This window comes from Aphis gossypii, chromosome 3 (assembly GCF_020184175.1).
Source record: "Aphis gossypii isolate Hap1 chromosome 3, ASM2018417v2, whole genome shotgun sequence".
Lineage (NCBI taxonomy): Eukaryota > Metazoa > Arthropoda > Insecta > Hemiptera > Aphididae > Aphis > Aphis gossypii.
Window position 1 is genome coordinate 9,386,757 of NC_065532.1, and position 12,814 is coordinate 9,399,570.

The 12,814-nt window shown below is 27.3% G+C and overlaps 1 protein-coding gene across 3 annotated transcripts; it reads right to left on the minus strand.

Moving 5' to 3' along the window:
- Nucleotides 1–2,806: 2,806 nt before the first annotated feature.
- LOC126551207 (uncharacterized protein C3orf38 homolog) lies at nt 2,807–6,051 on the minus strand. 3 transcript variants are annotated; one of them, XM_050204039.1, is made up of 4 exons: nt 5,819–6,051; nt 5,588–5,738; nt 4,919–5,205; nt 2,807–4,044 (listed from the first exon to the last, which is right to left on the minus strand). In XM_050204039.1, the coding sequence occupies exons 2-4, from the start codon at nt 5,709–5,711 to the stop codon at nt 3,478–3,480; spliced, it is 978 nt and encodes a 325-aa protein (XP_050059996.1). In that variant the 5' UTR covers nt 5,712–5,738; nt 5,819–6,051; the 3' UTR covers nt 2,807–3,477. The 3 variants fall into 3 exon arrangements, with proteins under 3 accessions (XP_050059996.1, XP_050059997.1, XP_050059995.1); XM_050204040.1 differs by having other exon boundaries at nt 5,588–5,741; XM_050204038.1 differs by having other exon boundaries at nt 5,588–6,051.
- Nucleotides 6,052–12,814: the final 6,763 nt, after the last annotated feature.

The window sequence follows — 12,814 nt, forward strand, 5'->3', positions numbered from 1 at the left end:
GGCAGTTTGAACTTTGGAGAAGGTACCGTAATTTAGGTGAAACATTTGGAATCGTCAGTGTCTATTACTAACGAAATTACCTCGAGCTACGAATTAAAATTATTCATTTATAAATAAAAAAAATGTTTATGAATTCATATAATATATACTGTTATTTTACCATTCAACAGACAATGAATACTTTTACAGAAGATTTTACCAAAAATATGCAAACAAATATAACAAACCAGCTTAAAAGGTTTCCAATTTTTCAGGGACGGATCCAGAAATGTTTTATGAAGGGGAGCAAAATTGTCCTTATGCTTATAACTAAGCTACCTGAGTTCAAAATTGTAACATAATCAATAAAAGCAACAAAAAGTATTTAAAAGAAAAAATTGGAAAACAGTACCTAACACACTTGTCATTACGTACTCATTAGTCATTACACAATAAATATAAAATTTTTTATTTTTCGTAATTTTATTATACTTCAGTTAGTAGTTGTAATGAATTACCAACGAAAATAATCGAAAACTCAATATTCATATTTATATGCATAACATAAACATACAATATAGGTACTTTAAGGAATTTAATTTTGAGGGAGGGCGTGCACCCTCTTTGCCACCCATGAGAATCACTACAAACACATTGCATAATTTTGAAATTATATTTATATTGATTTTTTTATTTACTCATGTTTATAGTTTATTTCGAACTTTGAAATTTAAAATTTATCGAACTTCAGTGTACACAAAATTGAAAATAATCATAAAGTTTATGTACATACCTGATATCCATTCTTATAAAAAATAATAAATAGAAACATTTTAACAACTACACCTGATAACGGATCTAAAACAGTTTACGAAAATACAAATTAATAATAATTATTGTTTGTTGTTGTATAAAATTATTAAAATTTATTATGGTTTATTACGGTTGCTAATAATAAATATTAAAATTTATTTGGTATAATTGATTGAATTCTCTGCTATCATTTTTTTTTATTCATGTTTCATGTACTTAGGTGTTAGGTACTATAAATGAGCCAATTTTTCGATATGATAGTTTTCTACTAATAATTGAATAATTGGTCTAATTATTATAATAATACTTTTCTATACATTAGGTACACGTACAATGCAGTACACTAATACACAAATAACTTCAATACACACTCTAGTAATTAATGAATAGTTAAACTATAGATGTAATAATTTTAATCACAAATATGATATGTGTCATAATTTATTAGAATGCTTTTAAATCACATTCATTCAAAATCCTTTCAATAATCTGATATTCTCATACCCTTATTTTTAAGGAATATCATTATGACCACTATATTTAGCACCGCTGAAATAATACACGGACTTACTCTTATATTTACATATTTTTTTTCTGGTGGATTTCCTATACAATGCCAAGTAAGTATGAGTACGATGACATTCAATAATCATATCAAATCCATTAGAAAGTATCTACAGCAGAAGCCAACGCATACCTGGCTTTCTAGTCTCTTCGTGGTTACACCTATGCTAGTTAGTAGCACTTTGGCTTAATGAAAATGCTATTGGATGATAAATGATAATGTTTGATTTGATTCTTCTATAAGTGTATAGTCTGCCAATGATTATAATATTATTTTATAAAGACCGAAATTTTAAATGTTGTCTATTTAATAAGCATATTATAATATACCTATTAATATGACATCTAATCATAATAAAGTTTAACATGCAATAACTAAAAAGAAAAGCAAACATTTTTTTATTTAGGTATTGAATATTTTGTTATTGCCTTTTAGAAAAAAATAATAATTTACTGTTTAGAATAATAATTTTTTTTTTATATATTCTAGACCACTAGGAAATAGAAATCTTAGACCAATAAATACTTAATTGTCCATTGAGTTAATGATTTAATTAGTGTTTTTAGAAATGAAAATAGAGCAAATAAAAGTCTGTAGAATTTTGGGCTTTATTTATAAATTAAAAAGCTCAAAATAGTTGTCGTAACAATTGTTTATGTAAATGGATAGCACAAAAATTAAATAAAAAGTAAAATAAATAAATTGTAAAATTACTAGGATGTGAATAATTGAAGTTAAAAAGACTAGTATGTTTTTCTCCGAGAAATAAATTTATATAGAAATACTTAAATTAATATTACTAACAGAATATTGATGAATATTTCTATGCTACCTTCACTACATCAATAAGAAAAATTTCAATGTTTTTGTTTGCATTTATGAACTTTTATTTCAATATTTTATAGTTGTCTTAACCGAAGTACTGATATAAATTAAAAGTAACTTTAATTTTCAGCAATAGAACATTTTGCGTATCTCTACTAGACGTGCTTTCATTTAGACTAGTTTCAGTGATATCATGTGGATATGTGCCAGAAGAATCAATTTTTGTTTGGTAGGAAGTGTTTTTTTATTTTATAGAACAGTAGTTCTCAACTGGGGTGACATAAAAAATCAACAAGAAGAAAAACAAATTAAAAAGAAATTAATTTTTGAAAAAAAATATTATATTTATATTAATATCAACATTTTGAACGTTTTTTTTTTTGTGTACTGTATTTTTTTTTTATAATAAAATAATTTTTAAATATATAGCTAAGATTGTTTATTATTTTGATGTTAGGGTGACGTAGTGTTTGATTCTAGTGGTGAAAGGTGACATGAATCAAAAAAGGTTAAGAACTACTGGGATAGAGTGTAAGTACATTTCATAATATCTAAAATATTATTATCTTTAAAAATGATAATAACTTGTTTGCTTCACATACAATTAATTATTTAAATATTACGTACTAGATATAATCTATATATTTATTTTTAAAATATGTACAATTTTTCTTCAGCTTAAGGAATTGGTTACTTAATAATGTAAAAAATAACTATGACATTATACTATGTACATTGTTAGGTCCGGCTCAAGGGTTAGGCGCCATAGGCCCACGCCTAGGGCGGCATTTAATATTTTTGTATTATAGATAAAAAAAGTGTTTGATGTAGTATGTAAGGGGCGGCAAAACTCAAGTTTGCCAAGATGTATTTAGACACTTGAGCCGGTCCTATACATTGTTAATAATTATTTTAAAAAAAAGGTAAAAATATACCAGCTTAATAAGATAATAAGGACCCACATGTTATGTAATAAATTTGCGCTCAGCACAACCAATTTTCTGTCATTGACTTTAATACTAAAGTGAATCGAATAATTTTAACATTTTAATATTTTAAAATTAATTTTAATGTGTTTTATCTAAATAAAATGTTATAATTTTAAAATTATCATAACTTGCTATTCTACATATTATTGTAGATTAGAGAGACAGAAAGAGATAATAAAGTGTGTTGAAATCTTTAAGAATTAATACAAACCATATACAATGTTACTTATGTTTATATAATTAGATTATTTAAATTGAAGTAAATAATATAAACAAAAATTAACTTTACACATACAAACAGTGCTATTAAACATTATCAATTTGTAATTGGTTTGTTTGGCAGGGCCCTTGAATGCTTAAAGTAGATCCAGCTGTTATTAAATCCATACTCTTCATCATAAAATTTGTGTTAAGAATTTTCCACGTGTTTTCTGCTTGAGGATCTTCTCTGAGTATGAATTGCTGTTCAAACATTCCAACCATTCTTCCAACACCTTGATGAAGTGTACCTCCGATATGCACTTTTACTAAGCCGTGCGATTCTTTTTTCCATTTAACATCGCTTAAATGTGGTGAAAAAAAGAGTATGTGTTCTTTCTTAACGCCCAACAAACATTGCAATATAGATGTAGAATCTTCACAAGTCTCACTGATTTCGTTACTGCCACCAAGAATTTTTAATGACATTGTACAATTATCATAAAAATGACGAGTGTCTAATTGATTTTTTCCTGGAACTCCAAGGTCATTTAATAAATCATAAAAATGTTTAGCAAACATTTCAATGAATTCTTCTAGTAATTCATTATCACGATCTTTTTTAGCTTTTTTATCTAGTGCCATGTTAACTGGTGTTGGCATTGACACAGGCATCTAAAAAAAATACATTTAAATAAATATTTTATAAAGCTAAAATTATTGTTTTTATTTATTGTAAGGTATTTGAATTTTAAACAAAAATAACTGTTCATTATCATGGTTAATATTGTAACCAATGTGTGAAAACACATTAAATACTGAAAATATTGTTTTTATAATATAAATAATTTACTCGATGAATATAATAACACTATAATAGGTATAAGCAAGGGCCCTAGGTATAGGCCCTTCCATATAGGCCTTTTTATCAGGAAACTTTCCGAATTGCCAGTACTAGTAAGAACTGTTATACTAATTATATAATAATAAAAAAAAATTATATTTTTGTAAATTAAGCATAAAATACATTAAAAACTCAATACTTTCATAGGTATTGTTTTAATATCTTAAACCATTGCAATTCATACTAATTTTCTATTTAAATATCTATGGTATATAATATATTTTATAGTTTATACTCTATGGTATAATTCAACTAGTTGCATGATAATATTGAAAATCTTATCTTATCATTTTTTGTATCTATTTTGAAATTTTACATTTACATTAACAAGTTACCAAAGTTACAGAAGTATGTAATAATTAATTAATTTAACTAAAATATATTTATGTATTAAAAATGTAATTATCAATCCCTCCCTGGGTATAAGTGTTAATTATGAGAAATCATTTTAATTTTATTCGAGTTTCAATGATTTTCAGATTATAATAAATTACCTAGTAATTATGAAATTAACAACTTGAATAATGAATGAAAATTAATAAGGTTAGTTTAAAATAATGTATTTTGTTTTACATAATGGTCATAAACAGAATCAATAATACGAAAAAACTTGATTTAAAAAAAAATTATAAAAGCAACACATACCTGTTGAGCAGCTGCTTGATATGGTTGAGTATGCATCATATTATTATTCTGAGTGATTGCAAGCATATTATTAGGGACAGACATTTGAATAGGTTGTATAGGTGGTCTGATATAGTCTGGTTGATTTTCAACTAACGTCTTAAAAGCCAAACACAAATCGGATTTTGTCATATCAGTAGTAGGTATTAAGCCTTTTGAAATTAAAAACTTCAACAACACAGTTGTCTGTACTTTTTTACTGGACAATACCCGTGAAAAAGGTTGAGACAATAGTAACAATTCAGCATCTAAAACACATTATAAGTTGTAATGATAAACTTCAACACATATGGAAAATAAATAGGTATAACATAAATTTATATATTTCCATATTCAGGGCCGGGTTTAGATACAATTGACAAGTGCAATGGTATGGAACCCCAAAACCAGAAGAGTATGTCTGAGGTGGCAAAATTAGAATTTGATCAGTGGGGAATGATGTCAAAGTGATTCTTGCACTGGGCGCTGAAAGAGTTAAAGCTGGCCCTGATAACATCCATTTCAGCCATTAACACCAATCATCAATGATTTTAGTGGGTGGTAGATTTCTACAATGTGGCGCTGTATTTAGTGGACCCCATACATTAGTTTTATACATTCATAATACAATTTTAAATGTTATTGCCTTACCTTCTCGGGAATTTGCTGCGATTGCACCACCATGGTAGACAGATCGGACAATTTTGCATAATTCATTTGTATCGATTCCGTCCAGAAATTGTTTCAATAACCGTTTCTCACAATCAGTAGCCATTGAAGTAGCGAAAATAAATCGCAATATCTGCTATCACACGTCCGACGTGAAATTAATTATTAATTAATTTATACAATTATAGTAAAAGTTTAGGGGCATACACTTACAGGAGTACAGCAGCTGCACACGGCCAAGAGACAAGTCAAGACAATATCAATATAATAACATAATCACAATGTGAGGCGGTGATATCAGATATCTTAAACCGCGTGATAACTCGGTTCTTCCGGAGTGATAAGAATAAAAATATTTAACGATTGCCAACTTAGAAAAATAAAACCCCACCAATCTTACCGCAACTGCGACGCCAACACTATAACAAAAAATGTCCCGAAAATATCTGGAATTTAAATTCAAATATTATTGCTAATAAATAATTAATATTATTTAGTTATCTAAGCTTTAAGTACCTAATATCAATATGAAAATGTTGTTAAATTTTGGAGTACTACAGATAGTAGGTCCCCTGCGGTTTTCTAAGTCCCGAAATTAAAACATTAAGTGCTATCGGCAATCGAGGCAGCCAATTAATTAAAAAAAATTAACCTAATCCATGACAAGCATTTTTCTTCGAAACAGGAAATAATTAAGGACAAAGACCCACTATAGTATATTATTATGAGTTAATCCTCGTAACGAGCTACTCTATAAATTAAAAATTAAAAAGAGTGAAAAATAGGTAAGTGTGCGGATGTTCCGTTTTTCTGCCAAAATTGACCTTTCCGTTTACCGTCAGCGTAATAATGTATTAATGTGTATTTCTATTCTCCGCCACTGTAAGTTTCAGTTATTAGATATAGTTAATTTAGGGATTACCAGACTTTATAACAATATTATAACTAACTACATTTACGTTTGAATGTTTTTGATATAAATAGCTGTTCAGTTATTTATTTTATTTTTTTAATATTACGGTAAGTTGATATGATTTTTTCCAAAACTACTGTTTTTATTATTATTATGAAAAATAAAAATAAAAATTACCATTTGATAACTAGGTATACAAACTATAAAATAATTTGATAATGTTTGGGTTTTTTATGAATTTTGTCAAAATATTCTAACTTTAAATGCTTATAAAAAAATATTGTTGCCAATCAAAATAATTACCAAGGCCTAGGGCGTCAAATATTTTGGGACGGCAAATTTTGTAAGAAATGGAAAAAAATCATATAAATATTTACTACATTTTTTTTCTTGGGGTAGGGGCGGCATATTTAAAAGGGTCTAGGGCGGCACTTGTTTTAAATCCGGCACTGATAATTACTGAATATTAAAATAACGGGCGATTGTAATAACATTTAGCTTAATTAATTATAATTTTTAAATTAATATTCTTTTATATACACTTCCATCATAGTATCTTACATAATATTGTGATTTCTTTAAAATGCTTTTATTCTAAGTGAGTGATAGTACTTAAAATGTACCTAGGTACCTTTTTATTATAATTTTATAACTTTATAACAATTTAATTTGGAGAATATTTCTTCAGAAACCATACGTGGAATTATTTCACAGAATAGGTATTCTGTTGTCAAGCCATTAAAAGTTTTTTTATGACAACATTTTTTGACTCTTAAGTTCATGATCAATTTACTGAAATCTCTTTCACATCACTGCCGCGTATGAAGCACGATAACTTTTTTAGTACTTAGTACCTACACAATATAATATAAATTATTCATAATACACAATTATATCTTGCTTGACTGCTTGAGTACTGGTTGGCATATATGCATCTTATATTTTTATTATGGCTGTGCCTAATGTATAAAAACAGTACGAATATGGCAGCAAGTTCAATCACAATAAGGTAGCAGTGGTGGATCTAGGATTGAATTATTTTTATTTAGGAGGCTCCTAGAAAAATAACTTATTACGGTTGGAAAAAGAATCAGTAATAACGGAATAACGCGATAATCATACATGTTTACGGTGACAAAATATATTATGTCGTAATATACTAATATCATTATTTTCGTGTTTTTCGACGAATTTCGAATACGACAAAACAGGTTCTAAAAATAGCACTTTTATCTGTTTTCATTCCAATAACATTCCCAATGGTTTCCCAAAAGTATGCGTTATACACACAAAATATTGTGTACACTATATTTTATATTATATTAAGATGTTACATCAAAATATTTGTGAATAAGAGGCCCTTAGCATCCCCCCCGATCTGCCACTGTAGTGTAGTGATTATATAATATTTCATAATAATAATAAATTATAATAACTAACATATTATTTTAATTACGTTTCCGAACCGTATTTATAATTGTCAGACATGCTAGAAACCTTAATTGTGAAGTTATCACACTGTCCCATATGGGCAATAATGAAAGAGATCTTGAAGTTAAATTAGAAATATTTAGGAAAATTTTGGTTCTTGTACGGCAGCGGATTTGAGAAAATACCTATAATGGAGGTACCTACTACCTAGGTACCTAAATAAATCGCATTTTATGGTCGACAGAGTAGTGTGTTTTTTTTCTTTCCACTAATCGAACGCTACGAACACGCGAACAGTATACTGCAAAATAATAATAATGTAACATCGCGTTATTGTGTACTATATACGAATAAGTCATCGTGTCTATTGGGTTGTTAAAGACGTACTTACCGTATATGGTATAAATTTTTTTAATAATACTATATTACGTCGAATTTGTGGGGCAGCCGGGCAGCGGGTAGGACAAACAATTTTTAAAATATATTTTAGGCGCCCCTACGCGTGTCTCGTACATTGTTAGATATATAATTGGATCGTAAAATTTTATCGAAGTGTTCTCGAGTACAATAATACCTATATAGTCGGACGTAAACGTTATTTTATAGTGCATAATATTTGATATTTTATTTTTTATTTTCGGTACCTATCACTATACGTGTTTTGAGCCTCGCGCGAGGTTACATATTGTTTTTATTATTGAATTAAAGTCGACGTGGACATTAAACCGATGACGAGAAATCTCATCTTTGACATCGAGTTATCACACTATTCACGCATTTAATAGTGTAGTCTGGCGGAATGGAAATTGTCACATCGGTAAAAAAATAAAATCAGTTTCATTATTCATGTAGGCAAATTCTTACTAGAAGTTTGTATCCTTATGGTATTTATTATTTACCGATTGAGTGCGACAGCAATGTTATTCATTCGATTTGATCATATTCAAACTTCCAAGTAAAATATTAATAGGTATAGTATTGAAATTAAAAATTATTGCGATTACTTATAACATATATAAGTTATAATGATAGAACGAGAATATCGTAGTGAAAAAATGGACGTTTAATGTTTGTTTTTAATTTTACGTGACAACGATTTTTTTTTAGATAATTATTACCGAGGTAATTGAATTTTTAAATACGAAGATTATGCTTCATAAGTCTTTAAATTAATATTAAATAAGTACCTATGTAAAAAAGTAAAAGTGCATTGTTCAAAAATGCAAATGTTAATCAAACATTTTTTTTCAAAATGTTATCAATTATTTGACCATAATAAAGAGGTTCTATAATATAGGTCATAGGATAAACCTTATGTAATTTAAATTTGATTTTGAAAATGTCAATATATTTAAGTAAAAAAAAAAAAAACCGTAAGCTATAATTAATGCGTATTTATTATCGAAAAGTATTTGTAAAAAGCTTATCTCAATTATTAATGACTTAAATAATATAATGACTATGAACAATATAATAAATTCGATGTTTTTTAGCGAAAATTAACCAATACAAAAAATTGTATTGCCTACCGTAATAATTAAAAAAATATAAAAAATACATATTGTAATACAAATGTATTATCAAAATTACTAAAAATCGTTTTTAGTGTACAATTATTATCAATGAATTCAAATTTAATGCTTGACAATTAAATTCAAGATTTCTTAAGGGATTTTAATTAACTAAAAAACTAACCTTAAATACTTAACCACAATTTTCACACTCCATATATGAATTTTACAAAAGCGTTTTGGAATTTATTAATAACATAATATCAAATAAAGACCAATTAAATTAATTAATAAAAATATTTATTTTTTTATAATAATACAATTTATATTATTTATTTTAGATATTATAATATAATACATGTATAAAATATATTAAATAACATTAAAATATTAACTTTAATGTCTCTGAAGTCCTTAATAGCTAAGTAGCTGTAATGTATTTAATCTTATTTTATTAAATTTTAAATATAATTAGTGCTTAGCACGATATAAATTATAGCGATTTACTATATTCAATGATGCAATACACTTGAAATCTATTATAAAGCAAAGCAGTTACTTATTTCCCTCTTTTTAGCTGTATATTATATATATTTGTATGTATTATTATTATGCATACATATAACAAATTTGAATTTGATTTTTTTGTATTACCCGGTGTCGGTGGAATTTACATTTTATTGAGTTAATATTTTTTTTTTGTAGGTAAAAAAAGTGTAATATAGTAGAATTTATATTAGATGACCTTTATACTATAAGTTCTTTCGAAAACCATACATTTTATTTTCGTACTATATATTTGAAACAATCCAACACTCCAACTTTATACTTTTCTTAATTAAAATGATAATGATAACACATTGACATTATGTGTCTTCTTGTGAAATTCTTAGGTGTTCATTAAATGTATAACATTTTGGTTGTTAATGTACACTAATGGCTGTTTACCCTCTGCTCTTGATAAGTTTTTAATTAACCGTGTTATCTGTATATGATTATTTTTACTGTTTCGCTTGCTGCAACATATTCTGCTTTTGTTGACGATAATGACACACTTTGATAATCTCTGCGATGTCGATCAAAAAAAAAAGATGACTCATATTTAAATATCATGTGACTATATATTATTAGAGACAGATATTTACATATTATTATGAACAGGAATGATGAATATATTGATTTTAAAATGATGCGTGTTTTTTTTATATTTATTTATTTTTGTGTCTATCATTACCTAACTTTTGAAGTAGTGACATTGTTTTGATAATAAACTTTGAGGGTGGTGTCTTCTAAGAAATTAAATGTAGTTGAAGCTTTGAAGGTTAAAGGTATAAAATGTTTAGTACATTTAAAAATAACAAGGAAAAACAAAAAAATCATGTGAACCACGAGTACGTGCGTGGGAAGTGAAACTTATTTCGTAGTTTTTGGGTTCGCGGTATCTTATGTGTGTGTCATTATTAGTTCGAAATAGAGATTGGAAACATAAATACAATTAGCTTACTTAATTACTCTTTTCCAACTTTTTTTTATTATTAATAATTAAAACCACTGACTATTTTAATAATACTAAACACACAGAAACGACAATATCAATACCTATATTATAATTTCCAACAAAAATCTAGTAGGTACATTAATATTAACACAATAATATCTAATTTAAACAACTGTGTAGTACCTATACTTATATGACTATACGAGGTTTATCATCGTTATTATTGTTACAGCGTACGGCCAAATTTGGAAATGTATACTTTTAATCTAACCAGTTTTTAACAAAACCTAACGAAATTGGATAGTCACTTGCAAAATAACAATTTCTCATCAAACTGTTTAAGATTTTTGTTGTAAATGAAAATGTGTTAATTGTAAAAACTTAAAAGATTTCACAATTCCATTGTCACTTAAATTATAATTTTCTATACACAAAAAATACACAATGAAAACCTTTTACTTGTAGATTCTGAGCGGAGTGATGAATGTAATGGTTTTACAATTATATGTTTTTTGTGTCTATTATCACCTTTTGGAGCAATACAAATGTTTCCATTAGTTCAGTGCTTCCTATTGTGGTTTTTATAATCATAATAATAAAAAATATATATCTATTTATTATAATGTATATTATACATATTATCTACTCCTAAAAGTTTTTCTACGGATCACATAGTGTTAATTATTTATTAAATAACGCATTTCTCCCGGTGCAGGAATTTTAAGTATTTACGACAGTATACCGATGTATAGATATCCGTTTATTATTAATATTATTTTACCAGTTTGACCACGGAAATACGTAATTCCAAATACTGCAGCAGCTGCGATAATACACTTGTCATTTGACTGCAGTTGTTGTCGCATCATAATTTCGCTAAAGAAATAACGAATCAATATCCAATAATTCGATAACGCTGTCAAATATAACATTATATAGTATAGACTGCAGTAGTTTCGCGCAGGAATTTATCTGCATCTATGTATTATTTTATTGTGTACTGCACATGTGCGTAGGTGTGTGTATATCCTACGCGTAAGTTTGGATAATATTGTCTGATGTGCGTAGATAATACCTATGAAAGTTTTAAATGTTTATTTCATACGCAATATTGTTTGAATAAATACAGTATAACATACGATTTGTATAGATCTGCATCGTTTTATTGTAACGGATTAAAACCCCTAAGCTTGTACAATAATAAATCTAAATTTGTTTAGATTAACGGTTACGATCGCATAGTTGGAGACCACTTCATAATTTTCCAGGTATTATAAGTACCTATATTAAGTTCTACGTCACGGTGGAAAACTATCCAGAATGGGGAAGACGGATTGCCGCGACGGCGGTACCAACAACTTTTGGAGAGCTATAAGTTATAAAGTTAAAAAATTAAAATTTTTGTTTTCTATGTATTGTAACGTCTAGAATTTCTAATGTAAATTATTAGTGTTTAGTTCCACCAATATATATTTATAGCATCGAACCTAATTTTTCAAATTTTCTACAACACTATTTTAAGCCTCTTAAACCCAAAAGAATGAAATTAGTTACCGATAGGCATTTATAATAACGAAAAACTAATATTCTTATAATCATTATCGATTACCTATAACGATACTCTATCGGGATTCGCGAATATAAAAAATAGGTATTATCTATAATAAAAAAATGTACCGTTGGTCAATATATTAATAATGGGCTCTATCCATTATGAGTACATCGTTGCTCGGTGCATATTATATAATATTGTTATTGCGTTACGCATTTATAATTTGACAGCGGACAAGATCTAAAAGGTACGTCATCGCAATAGTGTCAGGAACGTCACATGAGTAGGATATCTATGCATGTAT

Coding starts and splice junctions, on each gene's coding strand:
- LOC126551207 (XM_050204039.1), bottom strand. CDS start 5,711: ATGGCTACTGATTGTGAGAAACGGTTATTGAAACAATTTCTGGACGGA. Junction 5,206..5,587: donor CGCAGCAAATTCCCGAGAAG/GTAAGGCAATAA, acceptor AATGTGTTTTAG/ATGCTGAATTGTTACTATTG. Junction 4,045..4,918: donor ATCAAGCAGCTGCTCAACAG/GTATGTGTTGCT, acceptor TATTTTTTTTAG/ATGCCTGTGTCAATGCCAAC.